Source organism: Primulina tabacum, chromosome 14, assembly GCF_025594145.1.
Source record: "Primulina tabacum isolate GXHZ01 chromosome 14, ASM2559414v2, whole genome shotgun sequence".
NCBI lineage: Eukaryota > Viridiplantae > Streptophyta > Magnoliopsida > Lamiales > Gesneriaceae > Primulina > Primulina tabacum.
In genome coordinates this window covers 29,539,549-29,561,656 of record NC_134563.1, presented here as the reverse complement: position 1 = coordinate 29,561,656, position 22,108 = coordinate 29,539,549, and the positions used below count along the sequence as shown (strand labels likewise).

General features: G+C 34.2%; 1 protein-coding gene across 1 annotated transcript; it reads left to right on the top strand.

The window, feature by feature from the left end:
• Nucleotides 1-16,403: 16,403 nt before the first annotated feature.
• Nucleotides 16,404-17,697, top strand: LOC142524568 (abscisic acid receptor PYL2-like). The gene has a single exon (XM_075628610.1). It carries the CDS (start codon nt 16,754-16,756, stop codon nt 17,312-17,314), a length of 561 nt encoding a protein of 186 aa, XP_075484725.1. The 5' UTR covers nt 16,404-16,753; the 3' UTR covers nt 17,315-17,697.
• Nucleotides 17,698-22,108: the final 4,411 nt, after the last annotated feature.

The following is a 22,108-nucleotide window of genomic DNA, read 5'->3' as shown; positions in this document are numbered from 1 at the left end:
TGGCATTTTAGACGTTCCTGAAATATATGATTTCGGCTCATGAAAATCCCCATACATAGAAGTACCAGGTTGATTATTGAAAATCCCCAGAAAACCATTGTAACTGACAGTGTTGTTGAAAGTGCATTCAACGACAATGATTTTAAATCATTGTCGTAGCTATCATATTGCGACAGTTTTTCAAAAATCGTCGAAAATTAACCATCGCTAATTAGCGTTTTAGCGAAGAGTTTTGACTAAGCTGTCGCTAATTAGCGACAAATTAAGATATATCGTTGCTAAAATTAACGATGATTTTTGATTAAGCCATTGCTAAAATTAGCAACGGTTTTTGACTAAGCCGTCGCTAATTAGCGACGGTTTTTTACTAAGACGTCGTTAATGTTTATTAAACCGTCACTATTAGCGACGGTTAAGCAAAAACGGTAGCTATTAGCGACGGATTTTGCTTAACCGTCGCTTTTTGTTTAAACCGTAACTATTTTAAAAATTGCGGCGGTTTTAAATATTCTCTAAAATCATTGCTAATCAACGACGGTCGCTAAAACCGTTGTCGTTTTTCCAAAAAAACACGCTAATCAACAACGGTTAGCTAAAACCAATGTTGTTTGTCCATAAAACACGCTAATCGACAACGGTTTTCTAAAATCGTTGTCGTTTATCCAAAAAACACGCTAATCGACAACGGTTTTATTGTCGTGTATCCAAAAAACACGCTAATCGACAACGATTTTAACAAAAACCGTTGTCGTTTGTTCAAAAAACATGCTAATCCACAACGATTTTGTTAAAACCGTTGTTAAAAGTAAAAACACAACAGTTCGCCGAAGGTGCACTACCAGAAAATATTCCTTCAACAACACTCAAAAGTAAAAACGCCGAATGTATGATTCAGGTTCATTCTCTACAATATCATGGTTAGTTGGCTATGTTTCTGTAACGTCCCGAAAATTTTAAAGTCCACGCAAACTACGTGCATGCAATTATTAAATTCTTTTGTATTTTAATTAAATGTTTTAATTGCATGAATTAATTATGTTTTGCATACTTGCATATTTAAATATATTTTTCTACATTATTGCATAAAAATTGTATTTTTTAAGGAATATTCAAGTGACGATCGAGGAACGGGGACCGAGGGCTGAAAAATAGAAAATATTTTTATTAAATAATTATTTTTAATTATTTAAAATATGATTGATGCTTTTTAATATTTTTGAAAATAAAGGGTTTTGAAGTGATTTTATACGCCGGGACGTAAATTTTATCAGTGTTGGTTTTTCAACAAAAATACGAACTTTTTTGGCAACCCGGCTAATAAATTCACATATTTAATTAAAGAAAAACCTTGTTAATATTTTTACTAATGTCCTAATTAGACTAATGGGCCTAACTTAAGGCTTAATAGGCCTAGCCTAATTAGCAAAGCAAATTAGTATTAAAAGCATGAACTAATCTCAAAACCCTACACTTTTTCCACAAAAATAATCGGCCACCCTATTCCATAATCTAGGAACTCTCCCCACCCTACACACACACGGCACACATCATATCATCCTAGGAGAATTTGGAAAGGGTTTTAGAAAGTTGCAAGCAAAATCAAGCTAAGGTTCGCGTCCCGCTCTTCGTCGTCAATGATTGTTCGTGCGTTTAAAACGCAAAGGCACGCCATACATCTTCTTTTCTCATCTATCACATCGTAGTATCGTTTTAAATATCGTGTGCATGAAAAACATGAAATTCTTTTGATTATTTTCGGAATATTGCTCATACATGTATTAAATTCATGAGTTGTGATCCAAAAACTTGTTCTATGCGCGTAAGGGACTGCCATGATGTTAAGATATGATCAAGCGATGTTTTTACATGTTATTAAAGGGTCCTAGACACACACAAAACACTGCACATCAAGGAAACAAAAGATGGAACAAATTATGTCAAGTGAAGTTTAGGTGTTTCGGTTTTCATGGTTAAAGGTTGGGTGAGTCTTGGCTTGAGTCAGGGCTTAGCCAGGGTCTGTGAGGGTTCAAGGGTGGTGTCCTAGCCGTGCTAGGACTCGAGCCAAGGGCTGGGGAAGGAGTCCTTGCTTGCTAGGACTCCCACCCGAGAGTTTAGGGAGAGTGGCGTAGGTTGTGCAGAAGTTGTGCAGGAAGAGAGGGGCTCGGCCAAGGGTCTGGGCTGGGTTAGGCTAGGTCCTTAGGGTCCTAGGATGATGGGCATGGGTCGGGCCAGGGGCTGGGACCGCTGGGTTGGCTGCTGGTTCAAGGAACAAAAGGAAGGTGCATGGCAGCAAGGGTGGGCGTGAGGTGCTGTCAAGCTTCAAGAGTTCGCTACTCGGGTCTGGGGGCTTGGGTTGGTCTGGGCTTGGTCAGGGCGTGGTCCAGGGAAGGTTAGGGTCAGGTGGGCTCGGTGGTTAAGGGCTTGATGAGTCCTAAGGCAAGTAGGAGTCCTAGAATAGCTATAACTCTCCACATACACACACGCATGTAACATGGTTCAGGGTGCAGGAGCTTAAACGTGGTCCAGGGGCTAGTTCTTGGGCTTGGGGCTGGTCAGTAGGATTCATAGATGATTTGGCTAGGTTTTGGTTCAAGGTTGCTCGGGCGTGGCTCGAGTAAATTGGGAGATGACTCGGCGTGATCGTCGATGGGTCAAAAAACGAAAATTAAAGAACAAAAAAATTGAGCCATGGGTCCACAGGTGTGGCTCATGACTTGAAAGGGTAGAATAAATCATAAAAATGTTATGTTTAAAATTTGGGAATTTTATAATAAGGTTTGGTTTAATTCGGGATTAAAATGTGTTAATTCGTCTTATTTAAAGATTAATTTAAAAGTACTCGATTTAAGCTAAATAAAATTATGAGAAAATTAATTTAGGCTTAAATAATTATTTGGGACATGTTAGAGTCATGAAATCACGAAAAAAACTCGAAATCGTAAAATGTCGAGTCTAGGGGTAAAACGGTCTTTTTACACCTAGAAATTAGTAAACGTCATGGCAGTGCCCTAAATGCTATTTTTATGATGATTATTTTTAAATTTTTATGAAATGTTCATGATTAAATTATGATTTTTAAATGCATAAGGGATTTTTATGATTTAAGGTTGACATTTAAAAGACGTGTTGCATGCTTGGTTTCAAAAATGAAAAATGTAATGTTATTCATGATTTTTCTAAGTGATGTGAATGAAAAATTTTGAAGGATGTGAAGTGACTGTGACTAATTCGTTAATGGTGGCGACGTCGTGAGGGTTATGGTCCTAATGGGAGCCCGACGATCGTGGTTCCATCATTGCGAATATGTGGTAACGGTTATGTGGTAATGGTTTTGTGGTAACGGTAAGAATTGGAATATCGTGAGTGGAAAAGGCCCCAGAGAAAACCCATTTATAGGAAAAGACCCCCGAGGGAACCCCGACGATCGTATTTCTATTCGATCATGATAGGCCAAGGCTCAGTTGACCGGTGAGAGTGTCACTGATGTCCCCGCCGCCCAGTACTGTGGTTATATGTAGATGGATCCATCGATTTTCATGTCATGTTGAGGAAAGTCACAATTAACGATCTGAATTCAACAAAGGAAAAGGAAAATGTTTATGATCATGTTAAAATGCTTTTATGTCATGATAAGGAAAAAGATTAAGGTTATTTATGCATATCATGAAATGTTATTTTTACCTAAAAGTATTTTCACTGTTGCATGTGGTTTTATATATATTATTTGCTATAAAGATGATGGTGTGTTGAGTCTTTAGACTCACTAAGTGTGATAGATGCAGGTGAGTTTGATGGAGGTCTTGATGGATGATCCTACCGGACTGTCGGTGCACACAACCCGAGGACCAGCGCTTCTATTATTCCGCATTTACGACTTTTGACTCATGATTTATGTTAAAGATTTTTAAGACCATTTATTTATGCTTTTTGAGAGGTTTAGTATGAGCTATACTTTTCAAACTTATTGCTTTTTAGGTTGGGCAAAACAGTTGACGATTTCATTTATGACTATTGCACTTGATTTTTAAAATACTAGTTGGTTGGTATTTTATTTTAAAGGGGGAAAATATTTTATAAGTGTTTAAAAAAAATTTTCTAGTACTTTTAAAGCAATAAAAAGGGCAGACGTCTCAGTTGGTATCAGAGCAAAGGTCCTGTAAAGGGTTGTGCCACCATCAGCGCCGGGAAGATCAGTCGTCAAGCCTCAAAGTTGTAAGTTTTTACATGCTTTATATGATTTTATGATGTTACCTGCATGAGTACATGGCTTATATGTTCACGTCATATGTTTAATAGCATTATGAGAATATATATGTTTTATATGCTTTGAGAATTTTTATACGTGATAAAATATGAAATAAGAAATTATTTGATTTTAACGCATGTTGGCTTCGTGATGGAATTGGACTATGTTGATTTTTGGGTTTTAGTATGGACGTTTTACTTTTTGGGCTTTAAGTTAATCATGAATATTATGAATGCTTTGGGACACGTAGATTTTCTAAGAAAATATTATGATCCATGGTTACTAGTTGAATTAATTTTGGGAATTAGACATAAGGAATAATGATTTAAGGATTTGCAACGACTTGAGAATAAGAAAATGTATAAATTGTGATTTTAAGTTTGACGAAAGGTAAGATTGGTTATAGGAATTGATTTTTGGGTAAATAAGTTTAAAATTTTCGAAATTATGTTATGGGAAACCCGTAGAAGAGAATTAAGAATGCCAAGAACTTATAGGGTAATCGTAGGATTATTGAAATAAAGAACCAATTAAGATGATTTTTGAGGAAATTAAGAATTTATTTTACAAATATTAAGGAATTTGGGAACTAGTTTAGCAATAAGCGAGAATTGAATGGGTTAAATGATAAGAATTTTCGATGATTTAGATTTTAATAATATTTGGGACCTTGGGATATCTTGGTTATAGTGTTATAAGGAATGTTGTTCATGGGTTTTTAATGATGAATCGATATTAGGCTTGAAAAATCTAAGCGTTAGCAGATGCGTTTGGGATTTTATAATTTAAATATGATAAGTCGACGAACAATTTTGGGTATAATATAGGGAAAGTAACATACGATAAGTGTGGTCATCCATTTCAAATATTAGGAATTTTAAGAAAAGTTGAAATTTGGGGTTATAATAGTATAGCACGAAGTTATTATGGTTTTTCTTCAGTTGCAAATTGCAAATAAGGATTTAGAAGACAAAATTAATTGGGATCAAAGAGACGTAAGGACATTCTAGAACTTAAGTTTGATCAGAGTAGCGCAGCGGAAGCGTGGATTTTTGGGATACTAGAGCTAAGTATAAACTTTGAGTTATCTAGGATAAGCAAATTTCGAGGACGAAATTCAATTTAATGGGGGAACATTGTAACGCCCCGAAAATTTTAAAGTCCACGCAAACCACGTGCATGCAATTATTAAATTCTTTTGTATTTTAATTAAATGTTTTAATTGCATGAATTAATTATGTTTTGCATACTTGCATATTTAAAATATATTTTTCTACATGATTGCATAAAAATTGTATTTTTTAAGGAATATTCAAGTGACGATCGAGGAACGGGGACCGAGTGCTGAAAAATAGAAAATATTGTATTAAATAATTATTTTTAATTATTTAAAATATGATTGATGCTTTTTAGTATTTTTGAAAATAAAGGGTTTTGAAGTGATTTTATACGCCGGGACGTAAATTTTATCGGTGTTGGTTTTTCAACAAAAATACGAACTTTTTGGCAACCCGGCTAATAAATTCACATATTTAATTAAAGAAAAACCTTGTTAATATTTTTACTAATGTCCTAATTAGACTAATGGCCCTAACTTAAGGCTTAATAGGCCTAGCCTAATTAGCAAAGCAAATTAGTATTAAAAGCATGAACTAATCTCAAAACCCTACACTTTTTCCACAAAAATAATCGGCCACCCTATTCCATAATCTAGGAACTCTCCCCACCCTACACACACACGGCACACATCATATCATCCTAGGAGAATTTGGAAAGGGTTTTCGAAAGTTGCAAGCAAAATCAAGCCAATGTTCGAGTCCCGGTCTTCGTCGTCAACGATTGTTCGTGCGTTTAAAACGCAAAGGTACGCCATACATCTCCTTTTCTCATCTATCACATCGTAGTATCGTTTTAAATATCGTGTGCATGAAAAACATGAAATTCTTTTGATTATTTTCGGAATATTGCTCATACATGTATTAAATTCATGAGTTGTGATCCAAAAACTTGTTCTATGCGCGTAAGGGACTGCCATGATGTTAAGATATGATCAAGCGATGTTTTTACATGTTATAAAAGGGTCCTAGACACACACAAAACACTGCACATCAAGGAAACAAAAGATGGAACAAATTCTGTCAAGTGAAGTTTAGGTGTTTCGGTTTTCATGGTTAAAGGTTGGGTGAGTCTTGGCTTGAGTCAAGGCTTAGCCAGGGTCTGTGAGGGGTCAAGGGTGGAGTCCTAGCTGTGCTAGGACTCGAGCCAAGGGCTGGGGAAGGAGTCCTAGCTTGCTAGGACTCCCACCCAAGAGTTTAGGGAGAGTGGCGCAGGTTGTGCAGAAGTTGTGCAGGAAGAGAGGGGCTCGGCCAAGGGGTCTGGGCTGGGTTAGGCTAGGTCCTTAGGGTCCTAGGATGATGGGCATGGGTCGGACCAGGGGCTGGGACCGCTGGGTTGGCTGCTGGTTCAAGGAACAAAAGGAAGGTGCATGGCAGCAAGGGTGGGCGTGAGGTGCTGTCAAGCTTCAAGAGTTCGCTACTCGGGTCTGGGGGCTTGGGTTGGTCTGGGCTTGGTCAGGGCGTGGTCCAGGGAAGGTTAGGGTCAGGTGGGCTCGGTGGTTAAGGGCTTGATGAGTCCTAAGGCAAGTAGGAGTCCTAGAATAGCTATAACTCTCCACCTGCACACACGCATGTAACATGGTTCAGGGTGCAGGAGCTTAAACATGGTCCAGGGGCTAGTTCTTGGGCTTGGGGCTGGTCAGTAGGATTCATAGATGAGTTGGCTAGGTTTTGGTTCAAGGTTGCTCGGGCGTGGCTCGAGTAAATTGGGAGATGACTCGGCGTGATCGTCGATGGGTCAAAAAACGAAAATTAAAGAACAAAAAAATTGAGCCATGGGTCCACGGGTGTGGCTCATGACTTGAAAAGGTAGAATAAATCATAAAAATGTTATGTTTAAAATTTGGGAATTTTATATTAAGGTTTGGTTTAATTCGGGATTAAAATGTGTTAATGCGTCTTATTTAAAGATTAATTTAAAAGTACTCGATTTAAGCTAAATAAAATTATGGGAAAATTAATTTAGGCTTAAATAATTATTTGGGACATGTTAGAGTCATGAAATCATGAAAAAAAGTCGAAATCGTAAAATGTCGAGTCTAGGGGTAAAACGATCTTTTTACACCTAGAAATTAGTAAACGTCATGGCAGTGCCCTAAATGCTATTTTTATGATATTATGATTATATTTAAATTTTTATGAAATGTTCATGATTAAAGTATGATTTTCAAATGCCTAAGTGATTTTTATGATTTAAGGTTGACATTTAAAAGACGTGTTGCATGCTTGGTTTCAAAAATGAAAAATGTAATGTTATTCATGATTTTTCTAAGTGATGTGAATGAAAAATGTTGAATGATGTGAAGTGATTGTGACTAATTCGTTAATGGTGGCGACGTCGTGAGGGTTATGGTCCTAGTGGGAGCCCGACGATCGTGTTTCTATCATTGCGAATATGTGGTAACGGTTATGTGGTAACGGTTTTGTGGTAACGGTAAGAATGGGAATATCGTGAGGGAAAAAGGCCCCAAAGGGAACCCATTTATGGGAAAAGGCCCCCGAGGGAACCCCGACGATCGTATTTCTATTCGATCATGATAGGCCAAGGCTCAGTTGACCGGTGAGAGTGTCGCTGATGTCCCCGCCGCCCAGCACTGTGGTTATATGTAGATGGATCTATCGATTTTCATGTCATGTTGAGGAAAGTCACAATTAACGATCTGAATTCAACAAAGGAAAAGGAAAATGTTTATGATCATGTTAAAATGCTTTTATGTCATGATAAGAAAAAAGATTAAGGTTATTTATGCATATCATGAAATATTATTTTTACCTAAAAGTATTTTCACTGTTGCATGTGGTTTTATATATATTATTTGCTATAAAGATGATGGTGTGTTGAGTGTTTAGACTCACTAGGTGTGATGGATGCATGTGAGTTTGATGGAGGTCTTGATGGATGATCCTACCGGACTGTCGGTGCACACAACCCGAGGACCAGCGCTTCTATTATTCCGCATTTACGACTTTTGACTCATGATTTATGTTAAAGATTTTTAAGACCATTTATTTATGTTTTTTGAGAGGTTTAATATGGGCTATACTTTTCAAACTTATTGCTTTTTAGGTTGGGCAAAACAGTTGACGATTTCATTTATGACTATTGCACTTGATTTTTAAAATACTAGTTGGTTGGTATTTTATTTTAAAGGGGTAAAATATTTTATAAAAATTTTTTCATGTGTTATATGTCATGGCCGAAAATCGAGTGTTTAAAAAAAATTCTAGTACTTTTAAAGCAATAAAAAGGGCATACGTTTCAGTTTCCACATACAAATATAACATCAATATATTTTGACATTTCATTATAAATTATAAAACTTCTTCATACCACGTTAACTTGTACTTCATTCCAAGACGATTTCTTCATGAATGAATATTTCGTTGACAATTTGATAGTAAACTTCATTGGACCGACATTTAACTTCTTACTCAACTTGAACAAACTCCAATAAACTAATATATCATAATACTCGAATCGGTCACATGTGAGATCTATGGACATTTAAAAGACAAGTTGCATGTTTGGTTTAAAAGAAAAACGTTACATGCATGTTTAAATTTTATAAAGTGATGATAATATGAAACGTTGAATGAAGTGAAGTAATTGTGACTAATACGATGATATGTTGGAAACTTTGTAAGGGTTATAGTCCCAGTGGGAGCCCGATGATCGTGTTTCCTTGGATACAGATATGAATATGTATATGTATATGATGATATGTTAATATGTAAGGCCAAGACCCAGTTGACCAGTGAGAGTGTTGCTGGTGTCCCCGCCGCCCAGTACTGTGGTTAAATGTAGATGGATCCATCGCCTAACACGTAGACGTAGACGTAAATAAACATGAAAGTCACAATAACGATCTGAATTCAACGAAAAAGAAAACGAATACTTATATGTTGATAATATGTATATGAATATGTTGAGGATGATATGAAAATGTTTATGAAAATGTTCATGTTTAAAGTTTATGCATCTTCATGAAAATGATATTTTAAGTACAAGTATTTTTCACTGTTGCATGTAATCTGTATATGTAATACTTGTTATCAAGATTATGGTGTGTTGAGTCTTTAGACTCACTATGTACGATTAATGCAGATGATTATGATAATAATGTTAATGGAGGTCTTGAGAGTTGACTTTGATGGACTGAAGGTGCACATAACCCGAGGACCGACGCTAGTTTTCCGCACTAGTTATGAATTATGATTTTAAGTTATGCTAAAGATATTTTTACGACTTTTATTTATGTTATGAGAGATTTTTGAGAGGTTATAGTATGAGCTATACTTTTCAAATAATGTTTTTAGGTTGGTAACATGTTTGACGATTTTATGCTTTAAAATATTTTCCTTTGGATTTTTAAATGTTAGTTGGATGTTTATTTCAAAATGGTGGCAAGTTATTTTAAAGTGTGTGTGTGTGTGTATATATATATGTATATTTTGAATAATGGAGATTAAGAAGGAAAGAAAATTTCTAGTACAAATTAAGAAAACGAGCAGCAGACGTTTCAAAAAACATATAGATTTGTGTGTATAAATTTTTAGAAAGAAAAACAATCATGAAACTGATTGGAAAATAGACTGGATGAAATTTGAGAACCCGATGAAATGTGAGAAGAATGAGGTCTTTTTTTATAATCAGTTGTTGCCAAAATTTGAGTCACATCGAGAATCATGGAAAGTTGAGTTAAATCAAGAATCACAAAAAAGCATTTGAACGTACGTTGCCTTCATTAATACTAGTGCACTGACGCACGCGTGCGTGCTTGTATAATATTTTTATAATTTATTTGGTTTATATTTAAATGAGGATCAAAATATAATTATAAGAAATAGCGAGAGACTACATTGTAATTTTGATATATAGATTAAAAAATAAATTGAAAAATAAAAGAATAAAAAATGAGTATCAAAATATAATTATAAGAAATAGCGAGAGACTACACTGTAATTTTGATATATATAAATTAAAAAATAAATTGAAAAATAAAAGAATAAAAAATTGACCTCAGTGAAAATTGAACCTATGACCTAAACCCCAAGAACCAATGATTCTATCCGTTGAACTACATATAACTTACATTAAAACTTTAACATTTTATTAATATAAATAATTATTAAAACAGACCATGACACCAAAGTTAATTACTCTAAGAGTCTTAAACTTAATAAAATAATAGATTTTGGACGTTGTAAAATATTTTTGCAACGTCCGCCAATGATGGTGGATTTTTGTGGTAGTTTCGCAAAAATTTATCAGCCACATTAGTTTTTATTAAATTAATTACAAAATAGCCCCGGGAAATATGATAATTACACTTTATCTCTATTGAGGTTTGTCATAAATAAAAAAATACAATTATATTTAAAAGTTACATTTAGAATGTGTTTGACTAAACTTATTTAAAATAGCTTATAAGCTCCTAAAACTTATAAGATGTTTTATTAGCTTATAAGCTCTTAGAACTTATAAGATGTAAGTGTTTGGAAAAAATAAGACAATAAATCTTAAAAATATTGATGTGTATGACATTATAAGATCTTTTTAAATGATCATTACCAAAAATGACATAACAATATAAAAAATATATAATATTTATTTTCACATATTATTTATTAAATATGATTATTTTAATCACAAATATAATAATTAGTAATATTATCAGTACTATTGAATAATAATTAGTTATTTTATTAAAAAAATATAGTAATAAATCATAATAACAATTATATTATTACTATTATTTATTAATATATTTATTTTAATAAACTAAAATTTTATTTATGAAAATAATAAATATTATGGGTGCAATAATTGTCCCTACTTGATAGAGTGATCGAATCGTGGTACTTGAGCTGCTGTGCAGTTTAAATGATTTGAGTTGCACCATTACTACTAACTATAGCTTTTGGTAAAGCGGCAAACACTCGGTCCTACAATTGGTATCAGAGCCAAGGTCACGTGTTCGATTCACATTGATTGCAAGGAGTGCAATTATTGGGAGGGAGATTGTTGGGTGCAATAATTGTCCCTGCTTGGTATAGCGATCGAATCGTGGTATTTGAGCTGCTGTGCGGTTTAAAAGATTTGAGTTGCACCATTACTACTAGCTATGGCTTTTGGTAAATCGGCAAACACTCGGTCCTACATTATTTATTACTGTATACAGTTATACTTATTATTTTATTTGTAATAGTTCTATTAATAATATTTTTATCAATATAATAATTTTTATTTATTATTATTATTATAGATTTGAGACGTGATAAAATTAATAAAGATAAATTGATCTTTAAGGATATTTAAATAAAATTTGATAAAATAAGTTGCTAATTTTTTAAAAATTAGCAACTTATAAGCCATTTTAAAAAAATTAGAAAACAAATTTTGAGAGATTATAAGTCGAGTCAAACGTCATCTTACTCTCTTTGAGATTTGTGAAAAATAACAAATAAATCTAATAACTTCTAAAATTACATTCACACTCATCAAATTTTTATTTATCTTACATTTTACACCCTCATGTTTGTATTTATCTTACAATACAAACCTCAAGGAAGGTATACATAATGTTGAAATATAATAATTATTTTTATTGGATAAAACAATCAAATCATGACGTTGAAACTTCTACACAATTTAAAATATTTAAGTTGCACCATAACCACCAGCTACAATTTTATGTAAAACGAAAAGTGTTTGGTCCTAAAATTAGTATCATAGTCAAGGTCATGAGTTTGATCCTCATTAATTGCAAGGAGTGCAATTATTGATAGAGATATTATTGAGGTGCAATAATGTTGGGTGCAATAATTGTCCTTGTTTGGTAGAACAATCGAACCGTGGTGCTTGAACTGTTGTGCGGTTTAAAAAATTTGAGTTGTATCTTTACCATCAGCTATAGTTTTTGGTAAAACAGTAAGCACACGGTCATATAATATTGTATCAGGGTCAATGTCATGAGTTCGATTCACATTGATTGCAAAGAGTGCAATTATTGAGAGAAGATTGTTGGGTGCAATAATTGTCCTTACTTGGTAGAGCGATCGAACCGTGGTGCTTGAGCTGCTGTGCGGTTTAAAAGATTTGAGTTGCACCATTACCATCAGCTATAGCTTTTGATAGAGCGGTAAGCACTCGATCTTACAAATAATTGTCTCTGCTGGATAAAACGATCGAATCGTAACTTTTGGGCTGTTATATGGTTTAAAAGATTTGTGTTCAATTTATGTTATCACATCAACATCAACACACAAGTGAAAAGGGTTAAAAAGTGAAAAAAGAGAACAACTTGTTATATTAAGACGACCTAGCGAAAATATATCACGGAAATACTTATGTAATCTTCGGAAGTGAGCCATGCAGATCAGAAACTCACCTAAAAGCTATTCAAATGTCGATCACCAGTCTCTTTAACTAGCATTTCCTATCATACAAACACATGCATAGATTAGTGTGTTTTTGCCTAAGAATGCTCCATCGAGGAAAAGCTCAATGTTTTTGAAGAGTTTTAATTGCAAATTAGAGTTGTCAAAATAGTTATGTCCGTTGGGTTGGCGTGCCCTACCATAAAAAAATGATGGGTTGAGTTTGGTCCGCAGTTGGTGCAGGACGGGCCGGCTCACCAATTTTTAATAATTTTTTAAATTATATTATTTTAAGGGTTTTGTAAAGTTTATGAGCTCTAAAATGATCTATGTATGTCTAATATTTTTGAAAGATTTATATTTTTAATAATAATTTATTATATTTGATTAGATTGAAAAGTTTATATTATTTAAAGTGATTTACGTATAATTGATTAATTTTGAAAATTTCATATTATTTATAATAATTTATGTATGATTATTAATTGATAAATTTTGAAAGATTTATATATTTATAATAAGTATTATTTTTAAAATTTTTTTTTGACTATTTGTTAAAAAATTTGACGGGTTGACCCCTCTAACACACACCTATGACAGGCTGAGTCGGATTGGATTGTTTCCAACCCGTCCGACGTGCAGCCTGTTTGACGACTCTATTGCAAAATCCTCCGTTGGAAGTGGTTTTTTTTTTTTGAAATTATTTTTGGCATGTTTAGCTAACCGTGTAATTTGTATAGAATTAGATTTTAATGTTTGAAAAGAATGAAAATATGAAATAATATATGTTGTAAGAATTAAATGTTTAGTATAAAAAATTTAGTGATCGATGATATTTCAAGTCAAGATATTTTAGTCCATTTGCCTCCACGCTTTTCTTTTCGCTTTTGTTTGAGTGGTTAGTTCTTCAATGTTTGTATTCTTTTATATCAAGTGGAGACAAGCTACATGTTGCGGGCACATGACATATTTTACCAAGACAAAAATACTATTTAAAATCTTTTAAATTTTCACATTTTAATCACATTAGTAGTAGCTAATCATTAATATTTACTAATGACAAGATTAAGAAAACATTTGTTTAAAAATAGAAATATATGAATAACATAACTATCACATATTTTCGTCGATACGACCAAAACCGAAAATAATTAAACACACTTAAAACATCTTATATGTTATATTTAAAACAATAAATAGCACTTTTTTGAAGAAAAAAGCGTATAATATAAATACATAAATGCAAAATTTTGACAAAGTAAAATTTTTAATCATAATTATTATCACTAGAACAATCGAGAACACAAATATGTCAATTTTTTAATATATATAAATGCAACCATTTATTTATTGATAAAAACTTGTGTGAGACGGTCTCATGAGTCATATTTTATGAAACAGATCTCTTATTTGGGTCATCCATGAAAAAGTATTACTTTTTTGCTAAGAGTATTATTTTTTATTGTGAATATCGGTAGGATTAACATGTCTCATAAATAAAGATTCGTGAGATCGTCTAACAAAAAGCTCTCTTATTTATTTATTTGAATGTGACATTGGGCATGCATCTTAGTTCCCACTCTGCCTGCTGCAGTATCACCAGACAATTGCAAACAGCTGTAAAATTCACAAAATGACAATTTATATTTTGTCCTATCGAAAGATTTTTATTTATTTTTTTAATATATTTGTGGCCCCGACCACTCGTAAAATATATATGGAAATTTGGAATTTCAAAATGTTGATTTGTACGGCTCATAACACGTTACTTGGAGATTGTGTTTTAATAAATTTTCGAGAGATTCCTCAATTTGTGAACATATATATAGTAGCTCAATTTTCTCTAATTCTCAAATCTCACCAACTCAATCAAATGAACTCTTAAAGTTGAGACTCTGACGTCCGAAGCGGAAGAAAAAAGATTAATTTCTAATCCGAGACGATAAATTATATAGTCATTTAGAAAACTCTGAGCTGAAACCTAGTAAAAACATATTATTATCGTCTAAAAAAAGCAAATCATCGGTAATCAACAAAGAGAAAAAGTTGGTAGAAACAAAGCAATTGTGCCAACTTTGACTATAGTATGTGCATAAAATTTATTGAAACTAAGTTTCCCTGAAAAATTGCTCAAGGATTATATTATATATAAGAAGCATAGGTAAGAACTTTATGACCAATAAAGGTACATAAATCAAGACCTAACGGATTGTAGAGACGGACCGAAAGTATATCCGTGTAAATTTTATGACCAATAAAAGGTACACAATCAAAACCTATATGATCAACTTTGGATGGTGGAGACGGACGCACTTTTGATCTAATCACAAATTCGGAATGCTCATTTACAAAGGACGAGGTTAAATCCTATTACGGTTTGTCGAAAAGTTCATGCAATTAGATTAGATGTTTTGTAAGTCAATGATTGACTGAAGAATTTATTGATTCAATTATAATTGGAAAAAACTTGTGTGAGACGGTCTCACGGACCATATTTCGTAAGACGGATCTTTTATTTGGGTCTTCCATGAAAAAATGTTACTTTTTATTATAAATATCGGTAGAGTTGACCCGTCTCACAAATAAAGATTCGTAAGACCGTCTCACAAGAGACCTACTTATTGTAATTAACTGTCTATAATTTAATATAATTTACATTTCATGGTTTCGTTTTACTTTATCTGTATACTCATGCAATTGACATAGATAAAGGCATTGATTATACTTTAATACAAATAAATCGTACTTCGATCTTGAAACTCATTTGTAAACACTTTATATTCTAAATTTGTTTCTAGTCGATTCAGCCGTCTAAAAATAAGGATAAAGGCCACTTGAGCTTAATTATAGCATTTGTGATGTTGTGTACCGTGTTTCATGGTAAAGGCATAGAGATGTCCAATCATGCAGATGAGCAATCATATGATGATTGTGCCGAACAACCCTCCCTCGAACTTTTCAATTGGTTATCATTCATCGAGAGGAAAATTATGTGGTTGTGATTATACATCATTAGTCCTTACGACCCTGGACAACACTGAGACTCTACATACTAGGATTGTGTTTTGAACCGTTTACCAACTTCACGAGAGTCACAAAGTGGCGAGGTTGGGTGCAATTACGACATGTGTAGGATCCAATGAATCGTAGTCGGAGATTCACCGCTCACCTATTGGTATAGATATTCTATGTGATCTAACGAAATAGTAGTGCATGAAATATGTGACCAGAGTGTATGATGTAAAATAGGGACAAGAGTTCTTTAGTTGTGCATGCGATAACATATGAATATTTCATGAATATATCACATAGCTTATGATCGCTCACCTATGGATGTAGATATCCTATGTGACCTAACCGGTTGTAGAGACATATCAAAAGTATGTCCATGTAAATTTTATGACCAATAAAAGGTACACTATATAATCAACCGAGGATGGTGGAGACGGATGCACTTTTGATCTAATCACAAATTCGGAATGCTGACTTACTAAGGACGGATTAAATTCTATAATGGTTTGTCGAAAATTTCATGCCTCCAAGGGTGAAAAGGTATGTTGTAGCCAAAAGTCTCTTGATTTGATGGCATTATCTTTATCGTTTAAACAGATGCGTTCTAAGGTTCAAATTCTTCATCCCGTTGTGTAAAATGCATTGAAAATAAGGTTTGAAGATTGCATTTTGTGCATATTTTAACTTAACATTTTAAAAGTAATTTCTTTTTTGACAAATCTAAGTGGATTTTGATGTCAACTTAAGATTAGATCTTCGGATTTTACCAAATTAGCATGTTTGATGCTAAATCTGAACCTCGAATTCTTTTACCAAATTTCCAACTTTTTAAAAAGTAAACTATATATATTATTATACTCCAAAAGTTCCTTATATAATGGTCCAAAATCCTTCTTTCATTTGAGTAGTTGCCATTTTCTCTCTGTCTTGAACCAAATATTTCCTTTCTTGAAACCAAAATCCGCTCAGAATTTAGTCCGGAACCCAAGATTCTCCATTAATGGACAATTACCAAACCCCACAAGGACTAACGGATGAAGAAATTGTGGTGCTCGATCCAGTTATCAGCGCCTACCACACGTTCGACGAAATTCCCAATACGTGCACTTCTCTCATTACGCAGCGCATTGACGCGCTAGCAGATTCGGTGTGGCCCTTTGTACGTAGCTTCGACAAACCACAGCGCTACAAGCACTTCATCAAGAGCTGCCGCCTCATTGGCGATGGAGGGGTCGGCAGCATACGCGAAGTGACGGTGGTTTCGGGCATCCCTGCATCTACAAGCACTGAAAGACTCGAGATTATTGACGATGAGAAGCATATACTGAGCTTCCGCGTTGTGGGTGGTGAGCATCGGTTGAATAACTACCGTTCGGTCACTTCTTTGAATGAATTCAAGAAAGATGGGAAAGTTTACACCATTGTTCTTGAATCTTATATTGTGGATATACCGGAAGGGAATACCGCGGAGGATACAAAGATGTTTACTGATACCGTCGTGAAGCTTAATCTTCAGAAGCTAGCAGTTGTGGCAATGGCGTCATTGCATGGAAATGAATGAAGTTTCTGGGCGATTTTGATCTGAAGTTATCAGTTTTAAAAGGTATGATCATAATAATAGTGATACAATAACGATGATAATAATAATATTAATGGTGCTGCAAGAATGGTGGTGGTGCTATTACTGTAATTTCCTCGTTTTCAAGATTTGTTTTTTAGTGGCTCAAATGGGATCTTTGTTCATGCACAAGCTGGAAATGTATTTTCTTTAGTTGTTGTTAGGACAATGCAATGCTTGGTGATTAAGCTTTTCTGTTTTTTCCTCCTATTTCTTCTTGTTTTTAGTCTTTCTTTAGAGCCGGTTGTAGATGAAATTCCACTTTTGACTTGGTTATGGGCATTTAATGTTTTACTGAAATGATTCGTTGAGAATCTTGGATTCTAGACCTTTCCTCTTTTTGTTTTTGCCTTTTTTGGGAATGGATATGTTTTTATATTCGTGGATAAAGGTGTTAGAAAGTCAGAAGAGTCCATTTGTGTTTGTTTATCTTTAGTGGGAAAAGATTTGTTGCTGAATCTAATTAACTGACTAAATTCTAAATTTTATTAGGAATTCACACTTCCTTATACTGACTATGAATATTTGTTTGTTTGTTTTCTTTTTTTAAAAAAAACTCCATCTGAAAATACATCAAGTGGTATGCAGTGCTAATTAGTTTGATTTAATAAGAATATTAACGTGTCTAATAGAAAATAAAAACCAGTGAAAATAATCTAATTTAGCTGTTATTATATATTTAAAAGAGAACTTTTTTAAATTGTATTTTTTCTTTTACCGTCTTGGTGTGATGTTTTGGTTCCATAAGACACTCCTTCGCACATGCTACTAGAGAATGATTCTATTCAATTGTCGAGGTTGTGTTTTTTTTTAAAAAAAATTCTTTTCCAACAAAAAGATCTCAAATTATGGTATAAGGGTTTTTTTATTATTAATTTTTTTAAAAAAATTAAATTTTCAAAAATCCTGTAAATGGAGCGTGAAACGCCTACTAAACGTCTACTAAATATAAATTTTTTTTTGAAAGCTAATACTCGAAAATTATATTTAAATACATGCATGCAATATTGCCGAAAATTCACATTTTTAAAATACTAGTTAACAACTAACAGTTATAAATACTGCAATTAAAATTCATAACAAATCGTCATCCCCCAAGCTGACGTTTTAAAAATAAATCAAATATGAATCATGTGAAACTCCTGATAACCAACAACATAGTAAAAAGAGATAGTATGTAAATATCCAAAATCACTCCTATCTCAAATCATGATGTGCGGAAAATACTCCTCGAGTTCGCGTGCGCACATCCAATTTTACCTACTCAGTCTCCGGCACCTCCAATCTCCTGATCAATATGCTCACATGCATCATTCACAATTAGTGAGTCTAAAGGCTCAACACACCTATAGTTATAGCAAGTACATATACATAGCAGGAAACAGTGAAAAGTACTGTAATAAAAATACATTTCATGATCTTTAAAGCATAAACGTAAACATAATAAAGCATACGTGTCAAGCATGTCTCAACATATCATCATATACACGTTCATCTCTTTTAATTGAATTCCATTCATTAATTGTGACTTTCGTATCAACTCTATTGTATCAGCTCTATTCGATGGATCCATCTACGTATAATCGTGGTACTCAGAGGCGGGGACATCAGCGACAGTATTACCCATTCACTGAGCCTTGGCCTTACAGCTCATCGTATATATATACATATTAGTCACAAACAACTTCATTCCTTCAAAAAATGTCATCATTTTCATCACTTATAAAAATCATATATATACGTACTTTTCCTTAAAATAAAGCATGCAACGTATTATTCATAATTTCCTAAAAAGTCATACACATGATAACATAAACATTTAAAAACATGTCAAATTCGTGTTTAGGGTGCTGCCAGGACTAAATACTCGACCCGGATGCAAAATGATCATTTTGTCCCTGGAAAAACCTAATTGACCACCCGAATCCAACCAAACTCCTTAAAACACCTAAAAACATAATAATAAGCAATTCTTATATGTAAACTCGAGCTTATTACAAAACTTACACGATTCGTTTTAAAACTCGGACCGGGGTCCCAGGTTTAACCCGAAAAAATCCGAAACTTAACCAAATCTTTCCCAACTTAAACCATGACTCAACCGTGCCCTACCAACCTCTAATCCACCTAGACCAGATCACCTAAGACCCCTCGACCAGCCCTGGAAAGTTGCTGGAATTTTACGGCACGTGTTCCTCTTCATGCTACTCGGACCTTTAGCGCTAACCCTCGACTCATGCCCCAAACCACCAAGATCGGACCCCAATTAGACAGCCTAGGACCATGGCCGACCACATAGGACCCCCACTGGACTAACCCTAAGCACGTCGACACACCATGTGTTAGAGTAGGTGCCTGTCGAGCCAAGTGTTGGCTGAGGGTTCACGTTGAAACTCTATGTATAAAAAATCTCTATTTTAATAATATTTGAAATTATTGTTTTGGCACATCTTTATCTGTATACACATGCTAGTTGCATAGATAAAGTCCTTGAATATACAAATAGTAAAAAGAACATGAAATGCTCATATGATGAGTATCATGAAACTCATATTTGAAATACTGTATATTCTAAACAGTTCCTAGTCGATTCAGCCGCCGCTAAGAAGGATAAAAGCCGCTCGAGCTTGGAATTAGTATCTGCGATGTGAGTACCATGTTTCATTGGTAAGGGACAATGTGATGTCCGAGCATGCAGATAGGTGCTCCTTGTAGAGTGCACTGAACCACCTTCCATAAAGGACTTTCCAAGTGGTTCTCACTTATCGATTGAAAACATCATAGTTTATGATTGTACACCATTAGTCTTTATGACCCGGGACAACATTGAGACTCTATATCCTAGCATTGCACTTTGACTTGTTTACCGACTCTCATGGGGTCATCAAGTGGCAAGGATGGGTATTCTGTCGAAACATATAGGAGTCGATGCATTGTAGTCATGGATTTACGGCTTACCTTCGGGTATGGATATCCTATGTGTATGTAGTTTGAAATCTCTGATCAGAGTGTTGGTGGTAATTATGAAAGGGGTTTCATAGATTACATCATCGATGAAACTACGACATGACACATATTATCGATTCTTTGACAGCTCTTGATATACCAATAGTTGTCGAATCGGTCGGGATATATGAGATGAAGGGACCGTACTGTACGCTAACCATAATAGATTGGTTCTTGCAGGAACTATCATTTGATACCTAAGGAATCATGTAAGCGATGCTGCTAGGCGTTTAACATGATTGGTTGGGTGCTATCAGACTTGAGTTCTGACGTTCTTCTTATCAAGGAGTTGATAAGTAAGAATGGAGCAACTGAGGTATGCTCATATAAGGACATGTTTAGTCCCGAATCACATTGAGATGTGAACTCACGGCTAGTTGTATCATTGAACCATTGACGGTCATACAAGTGCTAACTTTTTAGATCCCGTTGAGAAGTAAAATTAGTTAAATGTGTTAAACGGCTTATAAAGGAGTTTATAAGCACAAAGAAAATTAGAAGTATGACTTGTATAAGTAGAATGTGACTTTTAATTTGTGAAAGTGTTCCTAAATTAAAAGTTGGCCAAATAAATAATGTATTTGAAAATTGTGATTTTCATAAACATTGTTATGGACTAAATTAAATTAATTCACGTATTGAATTAATTATACACTAGTGGGCTTAGTAAAGTATAAATAATTAAATTAATTCAAGTGTTGAATTAATTAAATAATTGTAGAGCCCAATATGAAATAATTATTCAACTAATGGGCTTGAGTAAAATCAAGTAAGGTTTAATTGGTCTCATATTTATTTGAGACAATTAGATAAAAGTCCATGTGCTTTGTAATTGTTACAAGCCCAAATAATATGCATGGGGAGGTAAAGAGTTGGGAGACAACTTTTTCAATAAACAAGGCATGTCATGCACATGCTCACTTTAACTTTTTCAACAACTAATAAATTTTTCTCTCCCCTTCACTCCTAGCATAGTGACCGATATATTCCTACCATTTTTCTCCCAATTTTCTTTTTTCATTTTTGTTGAGGAAAGCCTACACTTCTCAAAGAAAAATGCTCTAATTTTTCTAGTGCAAAATTAGAGTGGATCTACCTTGTTAGTGGTGGACCTAATTTGAAGGAAAGAAGGAATTTGAGCAAGAAGTGCTCAAGGGAAGCTTGTAGATTGTCTACCTTCAAGAGCCAAGTTGTTTACAACTTGGTTGGAGCCAATAATCAATCTTTGTGATTGATAGGTATATTACTAAACACACTATGAATGTCATTTTTGTGTTTTATGTTATTTGCTACACATCATAGTGAGGTGCTCGTTTTTGCTTGTAAAATTTGATTTTTGAAACTTCCGTTGCGCATCCAGGCACCGTAACCGATCCTCTTTCAAGTGGTACCAGAGCTATGGTTACTATTTTCTGTAGCAAATACATGATATTATATTGAGGTCAATTTCTAACCGTATGAGATAATCGTTACAACAAATCGAAGGCCGTTTTTTGGGGGACTTTCGGCCCAATCTTGCTGCCCGAGGGGCTGCCCATTTCGGGCAAAACAACCCCTACATTTATTTTTAAAAAAATAAATTTTTGTTGGCCGGAATCCAGCGACGAAGCTCCTGCAACGGCAATGACGACTAGTGTAAGGCCCGAGATTTTATCGTTTTAATCCGAGATTATTTAATTTATGAATTTTGGAATTTTGAGTCATATTCCATGGTTGTACAATGCCATAGGA